Source organism: Myxocyprinus asiaticus, chromosome 11, assembly GCF_019703515.2.
Source record: "Myxocyprinus asiaticus isolate MX2 ecotype Aquarium Trade chromosome 11, UBuf_Myxa_2, whole genome shotgun sequence".
In the NCBI taxonomy this organism is placed as follows: Eukaryota; Metazoa; Chordata; class Actinopteri; order Cypriniformes; family Catostomidae; genus Myxocyprinus; species Myxocyprinus asiaticus.
In genome coordinates this window covers 2419846-2444978 of record NC_059354.1, presented here as the reverse complement: position 1 = coordinate 2444978, position 25133 = coordinate 2419846, and the positions used below count along the sequence as shown (strand labels likewise).

General features: G+C 37.8%; 1 protein-coding gene across 1 annotated transcript in view; it reads left to right on the top strand.

The window, feature by feature from the left end:
• The first annotated feature begins 419 nt into the window (after nucleotides 1-419).
• The window catches only part of aaas (achalasia, adrenocortical insufficiency, alacrimia), a 40941-nt gene continuing 16227 nt past the window's right edge, over nucleotides 420-25133 (top strand). Inside the window, exons 1-12 of the mRNA XM_051710492.1 lie at nucleotides 420-528; nucleotides 738-837; nucleotides 1277-1404; nucleotides 6531-6586; nucleotides 6673-6764; nucleotides 6851-6897; nucleotides 7038-7136; nucleotides 8935-9078; nucleotides 9161-9281; nucleotides 10767-10891; nucleotides 21497-21557; nucleotides 22849-22939. Of these exons, the coding sequence (XP_051566452.1) occupies nucleotides 742-837; nucleotides 1277-1404; nucleotides 6531-6586; nucleotides 6673-6764; nucleotides 6851-6897; nucleotides 7038-7136; nucleotides 8935-9078; nucleotides 9161-9281; nucleotides 10767-10891; nucleotides 21497-21557; nucleotides 22849-22939 (1060 nt within the window). The 5' untranslated portion in view covers nucleotides 420-528; nucleotides 738-741. The remainder of the gene's footprint in view (nucleotides 529-737; nucleotides 838-1276; nucleotides 1405-6530; nucleotides 6587-6672; nucleotides 6765-6850; nucleotides 6898-7037; nucleotides 7137-8934; nucleotides 9079-9160; nucleotides 9282-10766; nucleotides 10892-21496; nucleotides 21558-22848; nucleotides 22940-25133) is intronic.

Genomic DNA, 25133 nt, shown 5'->3' with positions numbered 1-25133 from the left:
GCCTCGTTTTCATTCCCGTCAAAAATCAAAGATGGCGCTACTGTCTGAAAGGTTTATCACAAAATAATGCAAACTGTTTCACTTCCCATTTTTTTTAATGGTAAGTAGTATACAGTGTATACTGCTAAGTATTCAGTAAGTAGGATGCTAGCTAGTATTCCATTCTCATCTTAGCTTTAACATTTTGCCTATGCTCAATTAATTGACAAAGTTGAATAATAATTATTATTTTAAAAAGAAAATATAATAGTGTATATATATATATATATATATATATATATATATATATATATATATATATATATATATATTACTGAATACTACAAAAAGTATGCGATATTAAACTATTCATGTGTTCTTTGTAAATTAGGTAACGCAGTTTCGGGGCTTTTATTATGAAAATACTTTGGTCGGTTTGATGTTTCCTAAAGTATTATCTCAAGATTTCCGTCGAAATTCAAGGCGCGAGTTCAGCTGCAGCGAATTTCCATCACGAGTCTTCATTCTGTGTGTTTATCTCATCAGAGGGTGAGTGCGACACAACATTATAATCAAGTTTTTTTTTTTTTAGAAACAACGATCAAAACATTAGAAGCCTATAGTCAATAGTACTTTATTACTTTTTATAGACGCACATTTATATAAAGTTATAGATTCATTAAGGTTGCATTCAGAGAGAAATAAATGTAATCACACACAGATTGTAAGTATTTATTTATATTCTGTATGATGTGTAGGCGGATGTGTTCTCTCAGTCTTTTCCCATCACCCACGGCAGCCGGACACACACTGTACGAGCACAACAATGAGCTGGTGCTGGGACACCCCAACAAACAGGTTAATATTCATGAGAGCTATAATAATAATAATGAGCTGGTGCTGGGACACCCCAACAAACAGGTTAATATTCATGAGAGCTGTAATAATAATGAGCTGGTGCTGGGACACCCCAACAAACAGGTTCATATTCATGAGTGCTATAATAATAATAATAATGAGCTGGTGCTGGGACACCCCAACAAACAGGTTAATATTCATGAGAGCTATAATAATAATGAGCTGGTGCTGGGACACCCCAACAAACAGGTTCATATTCATGAGTGCTATAATAATAATAATAATGAGCTGGTGCTGGGACACCCCAACAAACAGGTTCATATTCATGAGAGCTGTAATAATAATGAGCTGGTGCTGGGACACCCCAACAAACAGGTTCATATTCACGAGAGCTGTAATAATAATAATAATCTTTCTCTGTCTCTCTGTTTGTCTTAAGGAATATGATCTGCCCAGTCCTCAGTTCATCAGAGACAGTCTGAAGGGTCACAGTCGTCCAGACAGCAGCAGTAAATCAGCATTTCTGGATCAGAGAGACACACTGTGGATGAGGAGCGCTGGAGCTTGGTGTGAACTCAACAGTGGCTATTGCTTTGATGGAGTACTTTGTGTTCAATACCAGTTAACCTCAATCGACAGCAGTTGTAGCAGAATGTTGATTATCACAAAAGAAAAAATGTTTTCGACTCGAATCGACTAAAAATCAAGGTTACAGTGAGGCACTTACAATGGAAGATAATGGGGCCAATCTGTAAACATTAAAATACTCACTGTTTCAAAAGTATAGACACAAGACATAAACAATATGTGTTAATATGACTATAGTGTGATGAAATCTCTATTCTACATGATTTTATTGCATCAAAAATGCGTATAGAGTGTTTTTATCGCAAAGTTGTAATGTTGGATATAACTTTACATTAATAAGGTTAATAAGTGATTTCATCACACTAAAATCATGTTAACACGTATATTGTTTATGTTTTGTGGCTATACTTTAAAAAAAACCCTGTATTTTAATGTTTATCGACTGGCCTCATTCATTTCCATTCTAAGTGCCTCACTGTTGAACCAGCTGAATTTTTAATTTATTTGAATTAACATGCTACAAATGCTGTTGATTGTGCTTAACTTGCACTGAACCTGGAAAATTCCTGTTAGACAACATAAGTGTGACTTAACCTTCAATTTCATCTGAGATGCGGCAATGACATGTTTAATATAAAAGATTGTCTAAATTCAATATTTTAGCAATCAAAAGTGTAAATATCACACATCACAATCGCGCTGTTCGTTCAAGTAATCCGCGTTTTTTTCTACATGAATTTGTCCATAGAAGTCAGTGGATGCACGGCCTGTAGAGCGCTACTGAAGCTGTGCTTCAGTGGTTGTCTATGGCAGAGACTTGATCCATTTAAATCAAGGCACAAAAAAGCTATGTCAGTTGGACAAGAGGGTCCAAACACGTCATTTTGGGTCCCGAATGCCCTGCTTCTCTTGGTGTCTTTGAGGGCTTCATGAGTGCTATGTAGTGCAACAGTCTGGTTTCAGAAGTAAAAATCCCATTCGTTCTCTACATAGATGAATTGATTTTTAACAATAACTTATAAACTTTTAAATACAGACATGTTTTGTACTCCAAGGTTGCTCATCTATGATATACAGTATGCTTCTGATGAAATCATCAGTATGGATTAATTCAACATGTTTAAAGAATAGTTCACCCAAAAATGAACATTTCTCTCATCATTTACTCACCCTCATGCCATCCCAGATGTGTATGTCTCTCATCATACGAACACAAATTAAGCTTTTTTGAAGAATTCTCAGCTCTGTAGGGCTATACAATACATGGTGATCAGACCTTTGTAGCTCCAGAAATAAAAAAATTTAAACATAAAAGTAATCCATACAACTCTAGTGTTTCAGAAGTGATATGATAAGTGTGGGTGAGAAACAGATCAATATTTAAGTCCTTTTTTACTATAAATCTCCACTTTCACTTTTACATCTGAAAGTCACATGTGGTGCCTGTTTAGTTTCACTTTCACATCTGAAAGTGAAAGTGGTGATTTATAGTAAAAAAGGACTTAAATATTGATCTGTTTCTCACCCACACCTATCGTGCCACTTCAGAAGACATTGACTTAAACACTGGAGTCATATGGATTATTTTTGTGCTGCCTATATGTGCTTTTTGGAGCTGCAACGGTCTGGTGACCATTCACTTGCATTGTGAGGAACTACAGAGCTGAGATATTCTTCTAAAAATCTTAATTTGTGTTCTGCAGAAGAAAGAAAGTCATACACATCTGGGATGACATGAGGGTGAGAAAATGATGAGAGAATTTTAGTTTTTGGGTGAACTATCCCTTTAAGAGTAGAATTCCTGGTGAAGAACTACACTATCCGTGATCCTGAGGGGTAAAATCCACTAATCAGAGAGCCCTGGCAAAAGAGACCACTCCCATGATGCTCTATGAATGACACAATCGAGTCGCTCTCCCTACACTCTCAAATTAGTTATATATTTGTAAAAATCGGAATATTCTGCAATAAACTTAAAAATATATTGATTCTATAATTATAATAAACTTTAAATCAATAATTTTATATTTTTATATAATTTTAACAAAATTTTCATCATTCACAATGCTTCATGGGATTGTAGTTCATTCCCTCATGACAGATGATAAGTACACAGTTTTGAACCTTTATCTTTTTGTCTGATTTTTGAAGACTTTCTAACTTTGAATCAAAGTTTGTAATGTTGTGATTCACCTCGGGGCTGGTTGGTTTGGTTCATGGCTTACAACTATTTTATACAAATTTTATGAATTACCTATAGATAAAAATGAACTGGGAAAAGTACTTCTGGCACTGTTGCACTCTATTTGCATTGGAAAAATTATCTGATGTTTTAGTGGACATTAGGTTTTCAATCAGTGTATTTTTGTCTGCAAATGGACTGTTTCACAGCAAATGGCCAATAATTAAAACATTGATTTATGTCATTGACCGTGTTTGAAAGGTAAAAGCTCAGATGAATGCAGAGTGCCCAGTTATAAAAAACAGTTCTGAAGTTGGTCAGTTAGTTTTCTTAGGTGTTTTTACTGTTTGAGTAATAATTTGAGAAACAGCATTTGGGAGCAACATTGTAGACACCCATATAGTAAAAATGATGAACAATAATAATATAGATCTCAATATCTGTGCTTCCTCTCCACCACTGGAACTCAAACACATATAAAACATAAACCTTTCTAACATTCACTGAACATAGTGATGTGAAAAAGTATTTGCCCCCATCCTGATTTCTTCTGTTTTTGTGTATATCTCACACTAAATTGTTTCAAAAATTCAAACAAAATCTAACGTAAAACAAAGGCAATCTGAGAAAACACAAAATACAGTTTTTAAATGATAATGTTATTTATTGAAGCAAAAAAAGTTTTCCAATACCAACTGGGCCTGTATGAATAAGTATTTAACCCCTTTGTTACTAAATTCCCAAATCTATGAAACTGCATTCATAATGGGGTTCAGCTGGACTAGACACACCCAGGCTTGATTACTGTCAGCCCTGTTCAATCAAATCAACACCTAAATAGAACTTTGTCAGCAGCATGAAGTTGACCAAAAGGTCTCGTCCAGTAGCACACTATGCCAAGGTCAAAAGAAATTCCAGAAATGATGATGATGATGATGATGATGATGATGATGATGATGATGAAAAAGGTGAGTGATTGAAATACATCAGTCTGGGAAGGGTTACAAAGCTATTTCAAAGTCTCTGGGACTCCAAAAAACCACAGTGAGAGCCATTATCTCCGGAGAACACTTAGCACAGTAATGAACCTTCCCAGAAGTGACCAACCTTCCAAAATTCCTCCAAGAGCACAGCGACGACTCATCCAGGAAGTCACAAAAAAAAACCAAGGACAAAATCCAAGGAACTGCAGGCCTCTCTCGCATCAGTAAAGGTCACTGTTCATGACTCCACTATCAGAAAGTCACTGGCCAAAAATGGCATCCATGGAAGAGTGGTAAGTCGAAAACCACTGCTAACCCAGAAGAACATTTAAGGCTCGTCTGAATTTTGCCAAACACACCTTGATGATCCTCAAACCTTTTGGGAGAATGTTCTGTGGACTGATGAGTCAAAAGTGGAACTGTTTGGAAGACTGGTGTCCCGTTACATCGGGTGTAAATCAAACACAGAATTCCACAAAAGAACATCATACCTACGGTCAAGCGTGGTGGTGCAAGTGTGACGGTTTGGGGGTGCTTTGCTGCTTCAGGGCCAGGGCGACTTGCAATAATTGAGGGAATCATGAATTCTGCTCTCTACCAGAAAATCCTAAAGGAGAACCTCCGGTCATCAATCCATGAGTTGAAGCTCAAGCGCAACTGGATTATGCAGCAAGACAATGATCCAAAGCATAGTAGTAAGTCCACCTCTGAATGGCTCAAAAGAAGCTAAATTAAAGATTTGGAGTGGCCTAGTCAAAGTCCTGACTTGAACCTGATTGAGATGCTGTGGCGGGAAATTAAACAGGCAGTTCATGCTCAAAAACTCTCCAATGTGGCTGAACTAAAGCAGTTCTGCAAAGAAGAGTGGGCCAAAATTCCCGTACAGCATTGTGAAAGAATGATCTCCAGTTATCGTAAGCGTTTGGTTGCAGTTGTTGCTGCTAAAGGTGGCACAACCAGCTATTAAGTTTAAGGGGGCAGTTAGTTTTTCATGTGGATGATATAGGTGTTGGAAAACATTTGCTTCAATAAAAAAAAAAATCTATTTTGAATACTGTATTGTGTTTACTCAGGTTGCCTTTGTTTTATGTTATATCTCGTTTGAAGATCTAAAACAATTTTGTATGAAAAATACACAAAAATAGAATACTTTTTCAAAGCACTGTATCCTACTGGTACTGAAACCTTTGCTTCTGTTCTGACACCCTTCTAGTGTGTCCCAGTTCTTGCTTATTCCAACATTTATATATAATTTTTCTTGGATAGACCATTTTAAATCTGTATCAACACTAATACCTGAGCAATCAGAATTATCTACATAAATTACCTTGAACATCCTGGTTCTTAAAGGAATGTTCCGGGTTCAGTACAAGTTAAGCTCAGTCGACAGCATTTCTGGCATAATGTTGACAACCACATAAAATAATTTAAACTTGTCCCTCCTTTAAAAAAAAGCAAAAATCGAGGTTCCGGTGAGGCACTTACAATGGAAGTCAGTGGGCAATGAAGTTTTAAAATTGGCTGTAACTTTACACAGCTATGGTTAGTAAGTGATTTTTATCACACTAAAATCATGTTAACACATATATTGTTTGTCTTGTGGCTATACTTTTGAAACGTGAATATTTTAACGTTTTAAGGATTGGCCAGATTCACTTCCTTTGTAAGTGCCTCACTGTAACCTAGATTTTTGCTTTTTTTTTTTTTAAAGAAAAGGAGGGACAAGTTGAAATAAATGTTTGTGGCACTCAACATTGTCACAAATGCTGTCGATTGAGCTTAACTTGTATTGAACCTGGAATATTCCTTTAACCCAATGCTTTTTGTTCCATTGATTCATACAGTATGTAGACCAGAGGAACTATTACTTGAATTTACTATAATGATTGTCACACATTAACTGAAGTGACAGTAAAGTTGTTTTGTTTTGTGGTGTTTAGGCATGATTCAGGACTTTACGGTCTTCTAGATGAAATTACTGACAGTGCAGAAGAAGGTATGTGATTATCATACGCAGTCACACAGACGTGTGCCGGAAGATAAATGACTGCACGTAACGCTGCTGTGTGAATATCCTTTCAGTGCCCAGTTGGTTAGCTGTGGGGTCGGGCTGTCTGCTGGCTCTACTTCGCTGGGTTTCTTCATTTCATGGCTCTCTCTTTCCACATCTGACTGTGAGTATGAAACATCACTGCTGACAGAGCCTCTGTCCTGTTATCATCACAGTACAGTTATAAACGCACTGTTCTCTGTATGTTAGTTAAGTGGTGATGAGATGGTGGCAGAGTTCTCGCAGATGCTGGACTGGTACGTCATTTTATTAGCTCGTGGATCTTGATTTCTTCATTTATGAAGTCTAAGCTTGCTGCTTACCTTTTTGTTTACACTTGTTCTGAATCTGGACTTTTATAAACGTATCTTCATGTCAGTTTTGTGTTTGTTTTAAGGTCTGACAGTGCTTTAAGAAGCTTCGCGTGGCACCCTCACACAGATAAGTTTGCCGTGGCTTTACTGGACGACTCGATCAAGATCTACAAATCACGCAGGTATTCCAGTAAACCCAAAAATCACATTTACGTGAAGAATATGCTTGCAGAACAGGCAAGTTTTGATTTAACCAAAATAAATCATTTTGATTAGTACTTTAAGGGAAATAAAAATGTTTTCAGTGCTACACGTTAGGGTTGTCACGATTTTGAAATTTGGCTGTCCATTAATTGTAATACAAATAATTGCGATTAAAGATTTAATTGCAAAACTTCTTAAGGTGCATTTTGTGCTTCAGTGTTCATTTTTATACTGTACATTTTTTGTTTCAGTCATAGATTTATTCTTTTGATGAAAATGTCCTTTAAATGTAGTCAATATTTCGTCATGTCATATACATTAAGTCAGTTTTATTAAATAACATATTTTAGTTGATGATAATGTGCAAATTGACAAAAACAGACCTAAGTTTAATCAAACATTCAAATATTTGGAAAAATATTACATAAATTAAATGTTGTGAATACAGTGATTAATCTCATACATAAATAGGATGTGTTTAAGTGAGGTAACTTTGTTCATGCAGCTCAAGCGTGGAAATACACAACATAATTGATTACTGGATTAAAAGAATACTGTTTTTCTGGATATTTTTCTTCTAAAAGCAGATGTTTCTCTTGATGTTTCTCCTTATGTTTGTGCACTGTTAATATCTTGCAGTATTATTTTCTCATATTTTCAACAACAGTACGTTTTAATGTAAGTCTTTAATAAAAGGGGGGCCTGGGTATCTCAGCGAGTTTTGACGCTGACTACCACCCCTGGAGTCGCAAGTTCGAATCCAGGGCGTGCTGAGTGACTCCAGCCAGGTCTCCTAAGCAACCAAGTTGGCCCAGTTGCTAGGGAGTGTAGAGTCACATGGGATAACCTCCTCGTGGTCACGATTAGTGGTTCTCGCTCTCAATGGGGTGTGTGGTAAGTTGTGTGTGGATCGCGGAGAGTAGCATGAGCCTCCACATGCTGTGAGTCTCCACGGTGTCATGCACATCAAGTCACGTGATAAGATGCTCGGGTAGACTGTCTCAGGAGCGGAGGCAACTGAGACTTGTCCTCTAACACCCGGATTGAGGTGAGTAACCGCGCCACCACGAGGACCTACTAAGTAGTGGGAATTGGGCATTCCAAATTAGGGAGAAAAGGGGAGAAAAAGAAAAGTTATTAATTATCGTCATGATGCATCTTTTTTTGTCTCATCTTCATTATCGTTGACAACAAAAAACCCTTTGACAATGAATATTTTCGAAGGATTTCCTTTACGAGATTAACATTGGTGTGCTTAATACACATACACCTTAAGAAGTCATTTATTCACATTTAACTTGGAGTCATATATAATAAAATGAGTATATACTGTAGGCTTTATACTTGTTGCACAGGGGAGAATGAGGTAATAAAAAATAATATTTTAAACATTGAAATATTTCCAAATGCTTAATGTATCTCTCTTTTGGTTTCTTTTGTTTTTGGAACACAGCCAACTTGAATATTATGTTATGTTTATGTTATTTCACACACTTTGTCATCGACACTGCGTGTATGAACCCTTAATGACCAAAGAACATTGGAGTGCTTACGTAATGTAATAGCGGCAAATAAGACACAACAATGCAACTTTTAAGGCATTTATATATTTGCTTCGTATTCACATTTTACTCTCCAAATCAAGGAATATTAAGTGCACAAAAATCACGGTTGTCTCAAATAATCACTGTTAGATCAAATAATTGCGATCAGGCTGAGCTGCATTAGTAAAGGCTCAACTTTGTAAGTATTGTTGCTGCTTTCTGTGTGTCTCAGTTCCACGGCACCAACATTGAAGCACCGGTGTCAAAGGTCAGTGTGTGCGCTGCAGTGGAAGCCTCTATGCGGATCTGCTCTCGCTGTAGCCTGTCAGACATGTCTGCTCATCTGGCATGTGGACCCCACCTCCCTCTCCACCAGGTACTGCAGATCTCTCACATGAAATCGGACACATACAGTATGTTAAAAACAAAGATTTCATCTGTCTGCGTGTCTCTCTCAGGCCATCGTCAGGCTGTGCACAGGTGTTGTCTCATCCGGGTCACGCCCCCATCACATCCATCGCCTGGTCCCCCACTGGCACCCTGCTTGTGTCGGCTTCCCCTGTTGATACAGCTATGATGGTAAATGTCTTCCTGCTTAATTTGAACCAAAGATGTAACAGTATCTTTGAAGTACATTGATACAGTGGGGTCCAAAAATCTGAGACACTAGTAAAAATATGAACATTTAGCATTTTTCTTTGCAAATTATAAGCATAACAATTTGTTTAAAAAATTAAATAGAAAAATGTATTTGTCAGAATTTCTTATTACCATATTTTCCGGAGGATCAGTCATATTGATAGTCTGAAAGTGGTATAATAAGATGATGTTTCCTTGTTTTAAATTATTTTATTATTATTATTTTTTTTTTATCACACATATGCTTGCACACTGTCAATAATTACATTTATAAATATTTTAAATTGATATTATAAGTTTAAAAATGGTCACTGAATACATCTAGAATGTTTTAAATGGCAGTGCATGCATATCCAGAAAAATGATGTAGTTTATATACACATGCTTGTTTAAATGCAGACTCTTGTGTCTAACAGGAGTGGTGTGTAGCTTTTTTTGTTTGCAAAAGAAGGAAAAATGATATGCTTTGTAGTCATTTGTGGGGGGAAATGATTATAATGCTTAAAGGTGCACTCTGTAATTTTTTCCTCTTTAAAAAGTTGTACTTTAAAGAAATGAATTGTAATTTTAAAGCACATTTATGAAATCATGAGCACTGAAATGAGATGAGGACTTTTATTCTACGTGGAAAGGTTCCCCTCATGTTTGGATCACATGACCAGTTCAGTGGTACTCTGTAGTGATGAGGAGTTGACTCCAAAAGAGTCGATTCCTCAACTGTTTTAGCGTGTTATAAAAATGTAAATATTTGTAAATTGTACCAATTAAACAAGTAAACAATAAACATGCACCAACGTAAGAATTTGTACATTTTTAAAAACCTAAAATATGACAAAAAATGGTGAGAAACTAATGAAAAAATAATGTTTAAATTAATATTTTCATAAAGTAGCTAGTTAGAAGGTCCCCTGTATAATTAACAGCATTAGCTGACAGAGAATTTTGTTCATATGCAAGCAAAATGGACAGTATGGGTGCGTTCCATTCATAAGTGATCATCCCTGTGCCCTATTCTCTCAGTCATTCGGAACTCACTTTTAAAAGTCATTTCTATTGAAAATTACCATTGAAGCAACCTTACTGCATGTATATGATGATTGTTCTCCCTCTGAAGTGCCCTATGAAGGCATAATTTATGCTGTTAGGAACACAGGGTCAGATATACCCGAATGAATCAGAATCGAATCTAGGAATTGTGCTTCTCTCGTTGATATTTAGTATGTTACGTCTGTAACATATTATGTTATTAGGCCTACATATGCACTCTGTTGTTCAAATTTTTTGTTAGTCAAAATTGATTGTATAAAGCTAACTACTGTTAAATATCATCACATCCCTAATTTATGGTAAAAGCAAAAGATTTTGATCAGATGTGAAATATTTTGGCATGTTCTCTCCAGTAATGGTGTGTTGTTTGTGTGTGAGGTGTGGGATGTGGCAGCAGAGAACTGTGTACCATTGCAGCGGGTGGGTGGAGGGGGCATCACATATCTGTCCTGGTCTCCAGACGGCAGTCGACTGCTGGCAGCCACACCATCTGCTCTATTCAGGTACAGTCACATGACCTGCTGCCTTTTAAAAAGATGATTTATGTTGACATACAGCAATTCTGTTGGGACACTACCACTTCCTCTTTTGATTTCATTTGTGCATGCAAAAAATACAGCAACATATTTCTTATGTTCAAAAATGTCATTGAGAAGCTTTGGGAGTTTGGTAAACACATAACATTGACCTCTTTCACACATGAAAGAGAGGCTGCCAAAGAACCGAAAAAGAACCCAATATACTGTAGGGCTGATAACCAGTAATCAAGAGGGTTTTTTTGCCAGTACCAATAATTTTACTTTTTGTACTTGTGCCCTTTTAACTAAAGCTATTAGCTAACTGATGAATTCATTTTAAAAGTAATACAATTTTAAAAGTTGTTTAAAAGCTTAGAATCTGTCTTAAAGCATAGAGACAGTCTGACTAGGGCTGCACAATTTGGACAAAAAGTCATATTGTGATTATTTTAAACAATATTGTGATTGCAATTTGAAATGCAATATGATAAAAAAAAAAAAAAATAAATAAATAAAAAAAAACTAGCAAGTGATTACTTTTGACCAAAATTTGGTAATGTTTTGCCCATGTTTTACTGCCAATAAAAAGACTTGGGCTACTCTTTAAGGGTTCACACTTGAGTCCTCATTAAAAGAACTAAACTTGGAACTATTTTCACTTCAGCCACAAACAAATAAATAAATAAAAGAGTGAAACAAAGAGAGAAATCGTTTTCACATTGTACCTGTCTGATGTCCACTTTGTGATAGGGTCTCAGCCCACTATTCATCCTCATTTATTTTGGAACCCAGTGACTTGGATATTATATTATTGTAATATATTAACTATATTTTTTTGATTATTTTACAATAGTAATCTATTTCTGTGATAAAATCTTGACTTGCACTGGGTATTGCTATGCGCAGAGATGGGCACACATACATCAAAAAGTATCTTGTTACAAGTTACTTGCTCATCAAATGTATCAAAATAAAACACAAAATACTGGTGTGAGAAAAAGAAATTTGTCATTTGAAAACACATACAAAATTATCTGTAACACTATTTTAGGCATTTAGCAGATGCCTTTTTCAGGAGCGATTTACACTAAGTGCAACAGTAGAGTAAGCTAATTTCCTAGATCTCTAACTTTACAAGCAATCATTTGAAGAAGTGCGAGAGACAATGAACAGTGCCATTACAGTAGAGTAAGATACAACACATTTAGTATAAAAGAAAGAGAAGTGCTTTCCCCTCCTTAAGCAACTTATAAAACAACCTCCTTCATGTACCCCCTTACACTAAAGTCCTTCCATTACAGTTTAGTTGTATTTTAGCACAACTAACTTCTCCAGAAGTTCAGCAGTTAGTCGCCTTCTTTGAGGGTGGTAAACCATGCCTGCAAAGGAAAAGAGACACTCAACTGGTGCTGATGGTGGCAAAGTGGTGTTGAATCTAACAAAGAGTAGCCTGATCAGTGGATATGAATCCAGTGAAGACAGGTCCTTCCTGGGGTCCTCCAGGAAGTGAAGGGTCTCCAACTCTGCTTTGCTGTGGCTTGATAACATCTCTCTACCCACCTGGCTGTCATTTCCTGTTGTTGGGATGGAGACAGTAGACACAGACAGTGAAACAAGGTTGTTTTATTTATTTACACAACACAAAATGTAAAAACACATGACACAACGATGAATTTTCATTTATGATGATTAACTCCTGAAATTGCAGTTTACGCTACAGACCTTCTGAAGTGGAAGTAATTTAGCCTTACCCTGGTCAGAGAAGATGAAGCCATCCTCATTCTCTTCAGTGGTGTTTATTGAAGCGGTGTCACTTTCTGACAGAAGACCAAGCTCTTCAGCTCAGTACAGAATGAGTTGATGTATCCTCCTCTTCTCTGCAGTTAGTTTGGGAGGCAACCACCTCATCTTGAAAAATGGGTGGGTTGCTGTAGCAAGGATGGCTTCATTGACATCAGTCTTAAGCTGTAAGAAGCTTTTGAAACTTTTCTCAAAGCCATCCATGGTGGCTTGCAAAATACAGTATGTAGGTTTGAGGCTTGCAGGTCATGTAGTTTAGCCTGAACAGCAAAGAGGGTAGGTAGGAGGTCACCATAGTAGCATGAGGTCTGACCTTGAAGGCGATCAATAGCAATGGGCTTGAGGACTCTGCAATATTCCTCCATGAAATCAAGATCTACTTCTTTGAATGGTGGGAGTTGCAAGGCAGGCATGGTCTCGGGAAGCTTCTCCCGAAGAGATGTCAGCTGACTCAAACGGTCATAAAGAGAATTCCACCTACAAATGCAGGGTGTCTTGAGTTGCTGGTCGGTCAATTCATTGAGTATTTCAGAAGATTTTAGTCTGCCAGAAGCATTCCATAGGGCTGAGCACTTTGCCATTGATGAATGATTTAGCCTAGAGAGAGTTGGATTGTCTTTAATTTCTTTCTTGGCATCAGTGGTTGAAACCAAACTCCGTGTGTGTGTGGCACACCTGATGTAGGGTGGTAGAATGATGGCACACTCTGATACTTTTTTCCCTCTGGATCTATTGTAATGTATGAAAGATCCTGTTCTTGCACTTCTGTCTCATCTTATTCCTCTGAAACAACTGCGATATTGAACTCTTCAAATGCCTTTGCGAAGTTGGATGCATTGTCAGTTAAAGTAGCCACAGAAGTGTCAGTTGTTAGTCCATATTCTCTATGGATTTCCTTTAGAAGTTCTGCAATGCAGTTATTGGTATGTGGACTGGGGAAAGGCCTGTGAGCAAGAGCAGCTGATTCACGTTCTAATGTGTCTGTTTTTATCCAATACCCAGTAACTCCCGTGTTACTACTATTTTTGTTGACCAGATATCAGCAGTGGTGCATACATATTGTATGTTCTTAAGTCTCTCCTTTAAGTTTGTTGTTTTAGTACTAAAATCCTCATCAATTCTTCTTCTGTGTGTTCTCCTTGACATTACATTAGCACCCTGGCAAAGGCCCTTTACTGATTCTATGAATTATTTTTGTTTAACAGTGGCCAATGGGTACATGCCTTTAGTAACAAAGGATGTAACAAGAGAGTCAACTTTATTTTGTGTCACTGCCACTGGTACATGCTCAAAAAGGTGTCTCTATGAGGTCCTGGGTTTCTTACGTTCTCCACTGGCAAACTCCTTTTTGTGTTCCTCAAATTCCTTTAGTTTTTCAGGGTGCTGTCGTTTCAAGTGGGTTTTCAAATTTGATGTCGCTGCAGGAGAGCCACATATAATGACCTTTTTGTTTGTGCACAGCTGACACTCAACCTCTATCTTTCCATTTGGAATATGAGTTACTATTTAAAATTATTTGCCATCCAACATCGCACACTTGAGTACCAGTGTAGCTTCCACTGTAGATGTGGCAGCCTGGCAAGGCTCTGATGCTTCATCCTCACTCATCCCCCTAATGATTAATTAGATTATCAGTTACAATGTAATACCCACAGCATTCAAAAAGCACTAACAATTCACATAAGTAGACACTAAAGAATTATTGATATCTAAGCATTAGCCAGGATGGATAATTTATTAATTATTCTTCATAAGTCATATTGTAAAACTTTTAATTTGAAAAGACACACAATACTGACCTCCCACAGACATAGAAAACTCAGTAATAAAAACGTTATCCTTATCCTCAAGAAGATTAGCTGCTATAAAAAGCCAAAATTTAGCTGTTAAAAATGTATTTTGTCCATAGGAACAAACAAGCTAGCAACTAAATTCACAAGTTCTATAGCAGCACAGCTATTGGCTAATTGCTCTATTCTTCTGTCCTATGATGACATTCAGTGAGCAATATCTGCTAGTATATTTTACTACATACTTTACCTTAAGGCAATTTGCACCGAGCACCAAAGCAGATTCTTTCCTTGGGTCACTGGTCATGAGGAAAACAAACAGTTCACAGCGAGCACGCTGGACCTAACAGGATGTCACGTGATTTACTTGCATCTAGCCAAAAATTGCGATAGGCTATATTTAGTAGTCCTGTTAAGCCTGGTGATGAAAGTTCTTGTCTTATTTGAGAATAAAATGACATATTTGGTGCACTCAGTAATTCTAATCCAATACACTTTTTGTCAAATTCTGCAGATATCTCCTCACAGTCTGCTAGCTAACTGTTCTGTGGGTGGGCTAAAAAAAAAATCTAGTATTTGTACACAGCCCTAGCTCTGTAAATGGGACAAAAATAAAGTGGATCAGACCAATTCACACAACACTACTCCAGCCAATCAACAACATGGGGTGGTTCTTGTGCGTGCACAGGATGGGGGGTGGGGGCAGAGCGAGAGGGAATTTAATTAGAAGAGTGAAGGCAAATCTGGCTGATGTGAACTTTCTAAACTCCAAGGAGAACAAATGGCTGAGAAACGGATCTAGAGAAAAAGGTCAGACGAATATAAATTAAAAAAGAAGGATTATGATAAGTCGAAGGCTAGGAGCCGCGTCAACATTGGCGAGGCTTTTCAGCGATGGAGAGACCTCCAAGAGGTAAAAGGCTTGAAGACGGATGCAGAAGTTGCTCTTTTTCTTCTCGATAGGTGGGTAACATAAATTTTGCTATGTTTCACAGAACCTATATATGCTGTTGTGTGATGTCAGATTTAGTAGCAGGAGAGATGTGTGTGTCTAGAGCTGGTGTGTGTAAAACCGTCTCGTGTGCATGAATTTGGGGGGCAGAGCTTCCAAAGGAGCACTGAAGGGAGGGGTGTGTTTGTTTTGGCAGTTGAGTTCGAATATCAACAGTGTTTCTCAGGAATCGCTGAGTGCACCTTTAAGTATTTTAAATACACAAAATACAATCTCTCAAAGCATTTTGTTACAAATTACATCTGATTATTTTCCGTCCAGCATAATACAAATAACACAATACTCAAAATTAATTAAATACGTATTTTAAATACATTTAATTGGAATACTGCCCTATGCAGTCCAGTTCAACCAAAGAGTTCTAAACTGTTGAGCTTTTTGGCGACATCTGCATGAAGAGATTGTATGTACAGTAGTTGAGCACTTTGAATAAGATTCACTTTGCTGAGCGCACGTAAGCTAACCGAACTCTGAGCACATCTGTTACTCTGAACATGAGATGGAGTTGCGGAGCACAGAACCGCTCTGAAAACACTGTAATAATTCACTAACCTAATATAGACAGGATAGAGCGGTATGGATCAACTTTGAAGCAAGCAGACTATTTATTTATTTAATTGAATTCCAGTCTTTTGTGGTTTAATAATCGCAGAAGGTCGAATTGAGATTTTGATTTAATTTCGATGAATTGTGCTGCCCTAGATCTGACCAACTCTTGACTTAGGTGTTGTGTTTTATAATTAGGGGTCCAAGCACCAAAACCGTAGTCCTAGAGACAAGAAATTTGGCGGGATAGTCTCAAATCTCCCCTCCTCACTACTCCGGTGCAAAGATACACCCCTATCCAACCCTAGGTGGTGCTATAATAAGCATTTTTACGTTTTTGCAAATGTCTTGGTAATCTTCGCAATCATATGGGCTAGAATCTAATTGATTTTTCCACTGATTCCTTGAGTCAAGCCAAACAATGTACATCATTGCCTTTCAGTTTCATTTCCTTCCCTAAAAATTTTTCAGCATTCTGAATTTTCTGAAGAAAATACTTTTTTTAACTCCTAGGATGTTTGTCTGATTCGCACAAAGTTTGGTGTACATCATCTATAGGTCCTCCCGACAAAATGTTATCAAAAGAATTTTGATTCATCAAAGAGCTTCGGAGTTACAAGCCAATAAAACGTTTAGCCGTGGCCCATTTTCACTTATTGACCTATAGTCTAAATGCAAAGTCCAAACCTAATGAAACTTGGTATATTTCAACACATTTTGAGGATGCACAGCAAATTTCCTCCAATTGATCCTTTGCTAAGCCACGCCTTAAAAGTGCTTCTGTTGAATCCTGTCTTGGCAACTGTTGCCGTGCCACCATTACTCTGACACGCATTTGCTATTTTCCAATGAGAGCCTGTGGAAGTAATGTGTGTTTGAGTGGTTTGAAATGGGATTTTATCAAAATAATTTAAAAAATGTAAAACGTAATAGCATTTGTAATAGTGACACGAGCTACCCAGAGAGGATACACGACATGTTTTTCTTTCTTTTTTTTAATAATCTTTAAAAACATCTGGAGGGCAGCACGTTATGGATTAAACTGTGTCAGCTCTCATTCCCAAATGTACATATAACATCTGCAACGACACATACAGTTGTGCTCAAAAGTTTGCATACCCTGGCAGAAATTGTGAAATTTTGGCATTGATTGTACATGACTGATCATGCAAAAAAAAACTGTCTTTTATTTAAGGATAGTGATCATATGAAGCCATTTATTATCACATAATTGTTTGGCTCCTTTTTAAATCATAATGATAACAGAAATAACCCAAATGGCCCTGATCAAAAGTTTACATACCCTTGAATGTTTTGCCTTGTTACAGACACACGAGGTGACACACACAGGTTTAAATGGCAATTAAAGGTTAATTTCCCACACCTTTGGCTTTTTAAATTGCAATTAGTGTCTGTATATAATTAGTCAACGAGATTGTTAGCTCTCACGTGGATGCACTGAGCAGGCTAGATTCTGAGCCATGGGGAGCAGAAAAGAACTGTTAAAAGACCTGCGTAACAAGGTAATGGAACTTTATAAAGATGGAAAAGGATATAAAAAGATATCCAAAGCCTTGAAAATGCCAGTCAGTACTGTTCAATCACTTATTAAGAAGTGGAACATTCAGGGATCTCTTGATACCAAGCCAAGGTCAGGTAGTCCAAGAAAGATTTCAGCCACAACTGCCAGAAGAATTGTTCGGGATACAAAGAAAAACCCACAGTTAACCTCAGGAGAAATACAGGCTGCTCTAGAAAAAAAAGGTGTGGTTGTTTCAAGGAGGACAATACTTGAACAAAAATGAGCTGCATGGTCAAGTTTCCAGAGAGAAGCCTTTACTGCGCCAATGCCACAAAAAAGCCCGGTTACAATATGCCCGTCAACACCTTGACACGCCTCACAGCTTCTGGCACACTGTAATTTGGAGTGACGAGACCAAAATAGAGCTTTATGGTCACAACCATAAGCGCTATGTTTGGAGAGGGGTCAACAAGGCCTATAGTGAAAAGAATACCATCCCCACTGTGAAGCATCGTGCTGGCTCACTGATGTTTTGGGGGTGTGTGAGCTCTAAAAGCATGGGGAATCTTGTGAAAATTGATGGCAAGATGAATGCAGCATGTTATCAGAAAATACTGGCAGACAATTTGCATTCTTCTGCACGAAAGCTGCGCATGGGATGCTCTTGGACTTTCCAGCACGACAATGACCCTAAGCACAAGGCCAAGTTGACCCTCCAGTAGTTACAGCAGAAAAAGGTGAAGGTTCTGGAGTGGCCATCACAGTCTCCTTACCTTAATATCATTGAGCCACTCTGGGGAGATCTCAAATGTGCAGTTCATGCAAGACGACCAAAGACTTTGCATGACCTGGAGGCATTTTGCCAAGACGAATGGGCAGCTATACCACCTGCAAGAATTTGGGCCCTCATAGACAACTATTACAAAAGACTGCACACTGTCATTGATGCTAAAGGGGGCAATACACAGTATTAAGAACTAAGGGTATGCAGACTTTTGAACAGGGGTCATTTCATTTTTTTCATTGTTGCCATGTTTTGTTTTATGAGTGTACCATTCTGTTATAACCTACAGTTGAATATGTGTAAGAAATAAAAGAAATGTGTTTTGCCTGCTCACTCTTGTTTTCTTTAAAAATGGTACATACAGGTGCATCTCAATAAATTAGAATGTCGTGGAAAAGTTCATTTATTTCTGTAATTCCACTCAAATTGTGAAACTCGTGTATTAAATAAATTCAGTGCACACAGACTGAAGTAGTTTAAGTCTTTGGTTCTTTTAATTGTGATGATTTTGGCTCACATTTAACAAAAACCCACCAATTCACTATCTCAAAAAATTAGAATATGGTGACATGCCAATCAGCTAATCAACTCAAAACACCTGCAAAGGTTTCCTGAGCCTTCAAAATGGTCTCTCAGTTTGGTTCACTAGGCTACACAATCATGGGGAAGACTGCTGATCTGACAGTTGTCCAGAAGACAATCATTGACACCCTTCACAAGGAGGGTAAGCCACAAACATTCATTGCCAAAGAAGCTGGCTGTTCACAGAGTGCTGTATCCAAGCATGTTAACAAAGTTGAGTGGAAGGAAAAAGTGTGGAAGAAAAAGATGTGCAACCAACCAAGAGAACCGCAGCCTTATTATTGTCAAGCAAAATCGATTCAAGAATTTGGGTGAACTTCACAAGGAACGGACTGAGGCTGGGGTCAAGGCATCAAGAGCCACCACACACAGACGTGTCAAGGAATTTGGCTACAGTTGTCGTATTCCTCTTGTTAAGCCACTCCTGAACCACAGACAACGTCAGAGGCGTCTTACCTGGGCTAAGGAGAAGAAGAACTGGACTGTTGCCCTTTTCAGATGAGAGCAAGTTTCGTATTTCATTTGGAAACCAAGGTCCTAGAGTCTGGAGGAAGGGTGGAGAAGCTCATAGCCCAAGTTGCTCGAAGTCCAGTGTTAAGTTTCCACAGTCTGTGATGATTTGGGGTGCAATGTCATCTGCTGGTGTTGGTCCATTGTGTTTTTTGAAAACCAAAGTCACTGCACCCGTTTACCAAGAAAGTTTGGAGCACTTCATGCTTCCTTCTGCTGACCAGCTTTTTAAAGATGCTGATTTCATTTTCCAGCAGGATTTGGCACTTGCCCACACTGCCAAAAGCACCAAAAGTTGGTTAAATGACCATGGTGTTGGTGTGCTTGACTGGCCAGCAAACTCACCAGACCTGAACAATTGTCAAGAGGAAAATGAGAAACAAGAGACCAAAAAATGCAGATGAGCTGAAGGCCACTGTCAAAGAAACCTGGGCTTCCATACCACCTCAGCAGTGCCACAAACTGATCACCTCCATGCCACGCCGAATTGAGGCAGTAATTAAAGCAAAAGGAGCCCCTACCAAGTATTGAGTACATATACAGTAAATGAACATACTTTCCAGAAGGCCAACAATTCACTAAAAATGTTTTTTTTATTGGTCTTATGATGTATTCTAATTTTTTGAGATAGTGAATTGGTGGGTTTTTGTTAAATGTGAGCCAAAATCATCACAATTAAAAGAACCAAAGACTTAAACTACTTCAGTCTGTGTGCACTGAATTTATTTAATACACGAGTTCACAATTTGAGTTTAATTACTGAAATAAATGAACTTTTCCATGACATTCTAATTTATTGAGATGCACCTGTATATTACCAATTCTCCAAGGGTATGTAAACTTTTGAGCACAACTGTACATTTTCTCCAAGATAAATTTAAAGCGAATAACTGAACGCTAATTCATTTATGTATTGATTTAAATCATAGTAAAAGCGATAGTAAACAAACAGTTCACAGGATCAAAATGAGTGTGTTATGAGACGTTATAAACAGCTCTGTTCACTTACGCTAATGTTATTAGATGTGTAATCACTATTAAATTAAAACTTTTCTCTTTTCAAGTGACTGTAATAATTGTTTGCCTTGATTCTGATTCACAGTCTGCACTATTATTCAATCAAAATACTGTGTAATTTAACAATTTCTTTTACAAATTTTTTCAGATAAGTGTGCATTACGTCACTCATACCAGCCCACGTAAAATATTATCCATTCCGTTTATGAGAATATCCACAATCGCGTCTTTCACGGCATTTTCTCATTCATTCCAAAGGGGAGTTCTGCAGAGCTTGTCAGAGCAAGCAACCGTAATCGAGGGGGGCGGAGCTTAGTGAAGGGTCAATTCTTCCCATAGAGGGCATTATAACAAAACAAAAAAACTGTCATAACTATGCAACCCTTCCATAAAGGATGTAGGAATTTGACATGCATCTTCTTTGGTTTAAGTGCTTAAATATCCCTAAAATATTAATCTGACAAATAAACAAATATGGCCCATAATGACTGTTGTCCTGTATCTTGTGAGCACAATATTCAAACTCAACAAAAATTTGTAGACATGGACAATAGAACATTCTGAGGTCACATGCCAAATGTATTTATCACATGCCAGGATCTATTCTGTCAGTTTCGTCTGTTTTATTCATGTTCTCTACACTTAGACTGCTTAGGCCCCAATCATTGCCCCTTGCAGCTGTATTTTATATTACTATTCTGAAATAATTACGATAGTAATCAGTAAAAACATCAAACAGATCGGTTTGTCATGTTTTTTATCATTGGAAAGGTCTCAACTAGTAAAATACAGCAAACGTTTGTTTCACTCAAAACTATGGTGAGTATTTGTATGTTGACCGTCAGGCACACATTGAAGGGGGCGTTCACACGCATTCTTGTGTACAAAAACAGCTGGGGGGGGTTCTTCTAAAAATGGCCATCATTATATTGTGCACATCTACTCTGCCTACAGTTGAAAGCTTTAATACGAATACAATTCCTCACAGATGTCTAATCAGATGTGTGTGTGTGTGTTTGTGTGTTAGGGTTTGGGAGACGCGGATGTGGACTTGTGAGAGATGGCCGTGTCTGACAGGCAGATGTCAGGTGAGAAAATAATCTGAATGCAAGAATGAAATATATTGTATAATGTTTACAGGCATTCAGAATAAACTCAGCCGCCTGTATGGAGGATTTTGACATCTGCAACGATCAGACCAGGAGTGAAATGAATATTCTTACATCTGTTTGAAACGATACTGCATTTACCCAAAGAAATGTCTGAGCCATTCATAAAGGTTGCAAATGCTTCTCCACACATTGTATAAGTGACTCTGGATCACTGCAGTATAGAAACTTGCATATCTCCCCCAGTTATTTGTTTTCCATATAGTAATGCCAAAGCATCAATACACACAACAAGAGCAGTGCCAAGAAAAAGAAAAAAAGAAGCCATGATTGTCTGTGCCTGCCTTTTTCTATGGCTAGATTATGATCACCTAACCTGTATTTGGTGAAAATCTGTCCCTGAATGTCCCCTGTTGGAATGTCCCCAAAATGAAAATTCTCTCATCATTTACTCACCCTCATGCCATCCCAGATGTGTATGACTTTCTTCTACTGAACACAAATGAAGATTTTTAGAATAATATTTCAGCTCTGTTGGTCCTACAATGCAAGTGAATGTTGATCAGAACTTTTGTAGCTACAAAAATCACATAAGACAGCATAAAAGTAGTCCATATGACTCCAGTGGTTTAATCAATGTCTTCAGAAGCGATATGATGTATCGATGATGTATATGTGTGGGTGAGAAACAATTTAAGTTCTTTTTTACTATAAATCTCCACTTTCACTTTCAGATGTAAAAGTGAAACTAAAGCGGCACCACGTGTGACTTTCAGATGTGAAAGTGGAGATTTAGAGTAAAAAAAGGACTTAAATATTGATCTGTTTCTCACCCACACCTATCATATCACTTCTGAAGATATGGATTAACCACTGGAGTCTTATAGATTAAATTTCTGTTTAATTTATGTGCTTTTTGGAGCTACAAAGGTTGTGGTCACCATTCACTGGCATTGTATGGACCTACAGAGCTGAAATATTCTTCTAAAAATCAAAATTTGTGTTCTGCAGAAGAAAGAAAGTCATACACATCTGGGATGGCATGAGGGTGAGTAAATGATGACAGAATTTTCATTTTTGGGTGAACTATCTCTTTAAAGGGGAAATGAAAACAAATATAACAGATTAAAATAGACAATGGTGGAAATTTTACAACTCTGACTGTCAGAGTGACGGATAATGATTTTTTTTTTCTAGCACAACCTCTAATTGCAGTGTATTAGAACAACTTGATTTGAGATGTATGATTCTAATTAAGTCTCTCTCTTAGTCGGGCTGCTGGAGTCCCGACGGAAGCTGTCTATTGTTCAGTATTCAGGGAGAGAGACTCATCTATGCCCTCACATTCTCTGACCTCACAGGTATTAACAAACAATAACAAATACACTGAAATGTTACTAAATTCATAATTTCTTTTGTGTTTTTTTATTTTTTATTCTGTAATCAATACAGGTTCTGCTTAATTGACAGCATTTGTGGCTAATGTTGATTGCAACAAAAATAAATTTAGACTGGTCCCTCCTAAAAAAAAAAAAAAAAAAAAAGCAAAAATCGATGTTACAGTGAGGCACTTTCAATGAAGCCAATCTGTAAACATTAAAATACTCACTGTTTCAAAAGTATAGACACAAGACATAATATGTGTGATAACATGATTTTAGTGTGATGAAATCACTTACTAACTGCATCTGTGTAAAGGTATATCCAATTTTACATTTTTGTTGCCATGACAACTTAAAGATGTAAACCGTGTATTCCAGGTAATTCAGTAAGTAGTCTGCTGCAAAAATGACAATTTAAACAAATTTAAAGCTCGAACAATGCTTGAGTTTTAACAGAGAGGGCCTAAAATTAATTTCTGAAAATGGGGGGGGTGGGGGTGAAACTTGTATGGTGCGTCCCAAACTGCACACTTCTGCACAATTCTGTAAGTCATTTTGTAACTAAAGTAGTGCGAGTAGTATGTTAACACTGAAAATGCAACAAAAAGAAGTGTACTATGAGTAGCCGGATGATGCTCTTCTTCTTCAACCGTTTAAACGTAGTGTGTAATGATGGAGAGTTCATGCGCTCACATCTGATTACATCTGCTCTGTGCTGCCTCCCTCACTAAACCAATTGCAGTTTGCTTACCGCAACAACCGCTCCACTGATGATGCCATTGCATCTACACTACACACTGCTCTCTCCCACCTGGAAAAAAAGAACACTTATGTGAGAATGCTGTTTGTAGACTACAGCTCAGCATTTAACACCATAGTGCCCTCCAAGCTAGATGAGAAACTCCGGGCTCTGGGCTTAAACAGCTCGCTGTGCAGCTGGATCCTGGACTTCCTGTCAAGCAGACGCCAGGTGGTTAGAATGGGCAGCAACATCTCCTCATCACTGACCCTCAACACTGGAGCCCCGCAGGGCTGTGTTCTCAGCCCACTCCTGTATTCCCTGTACACACATGACTGTGTGGCAACACACAGCTCCAAGTTTGCTGATGATACGATGGTGGTAGGTCTGATCACTGACAATGATGAAACAGCCTACAGAGAGGAGGTGCACACTCTGACATGCTGGTGTCAGGAGCACAACCTCTCCCTCAACGTCAGCAAGACAAAGGAACTTGTGGTGGACTTCAGAAGAAAAGCATAGTGCACATTGTTAAGGGCATAGGGAGGGTAAGAATATTGATTTTCCAATCCATCGCGATCTTCATTTGAACGATATCGGTTCTTGCATCCCAAGATCTATCTTTTACTCTATGCACAACCCTCCACTACAATAAGAGGAAATTTCCAAATTTCACGCTATGCGACTTTACAGGAATGCTGGTTTTGTTAGAGACAGTGCAATTTTAGCATGTGTTCAACAAATCAATTTAAATATTTAGTACAAATTAAAAATAGTACAATTTATGCAATTAAACAAATAACATGTAACAAAAAATAATATAAGAAATATGTTGATTGATTAAATACATGGATTTGTATTTAAAATATTTTTTCTTTTTACAAAAAATATAATTATTAAATGTATATTTTCTTAATGTACCTTGTTAGATGAGTATTGACACTGACTACCACCCCTGGAGTCGCAAGTTCGAACCCAGGCTGTGCTGAGTAACTCCTAAGCAACCAAATTGGCCCAGTTGCTAGGGAGGGTAGAGTCACATGGGGTAACCTCCTCATGGTCACGATTAGTGGTTCTCGCTCTCAGTGGGGTGTGTGGCAAGTTATGCGTGGTTCGCGGAGAATAGCATGAGCCTCCACATGAGTCATGCACAGCAAGCCACGTGATAAGATGCACGAATTGACTGTCTCAGAAGCCACCTGGATTGAGGTGAGTAACTAAGCCACCACGAGGACCTGCTAAGTAGTGGGAATTGGGCATTCCAAATTGGAAGAAAAGGGGATAACATTTTTTTTTTTTCACCTTGTTAGAAGGTCCCCTGTATAATTAACAGCATTAGCTGGGAGAAAATATATTTTTAAATGTAAGCAAAAGGGACATTATAACTGAAATAAACCCAAAATGAATTGATATCGGTATCTAATCGAGAGCTTG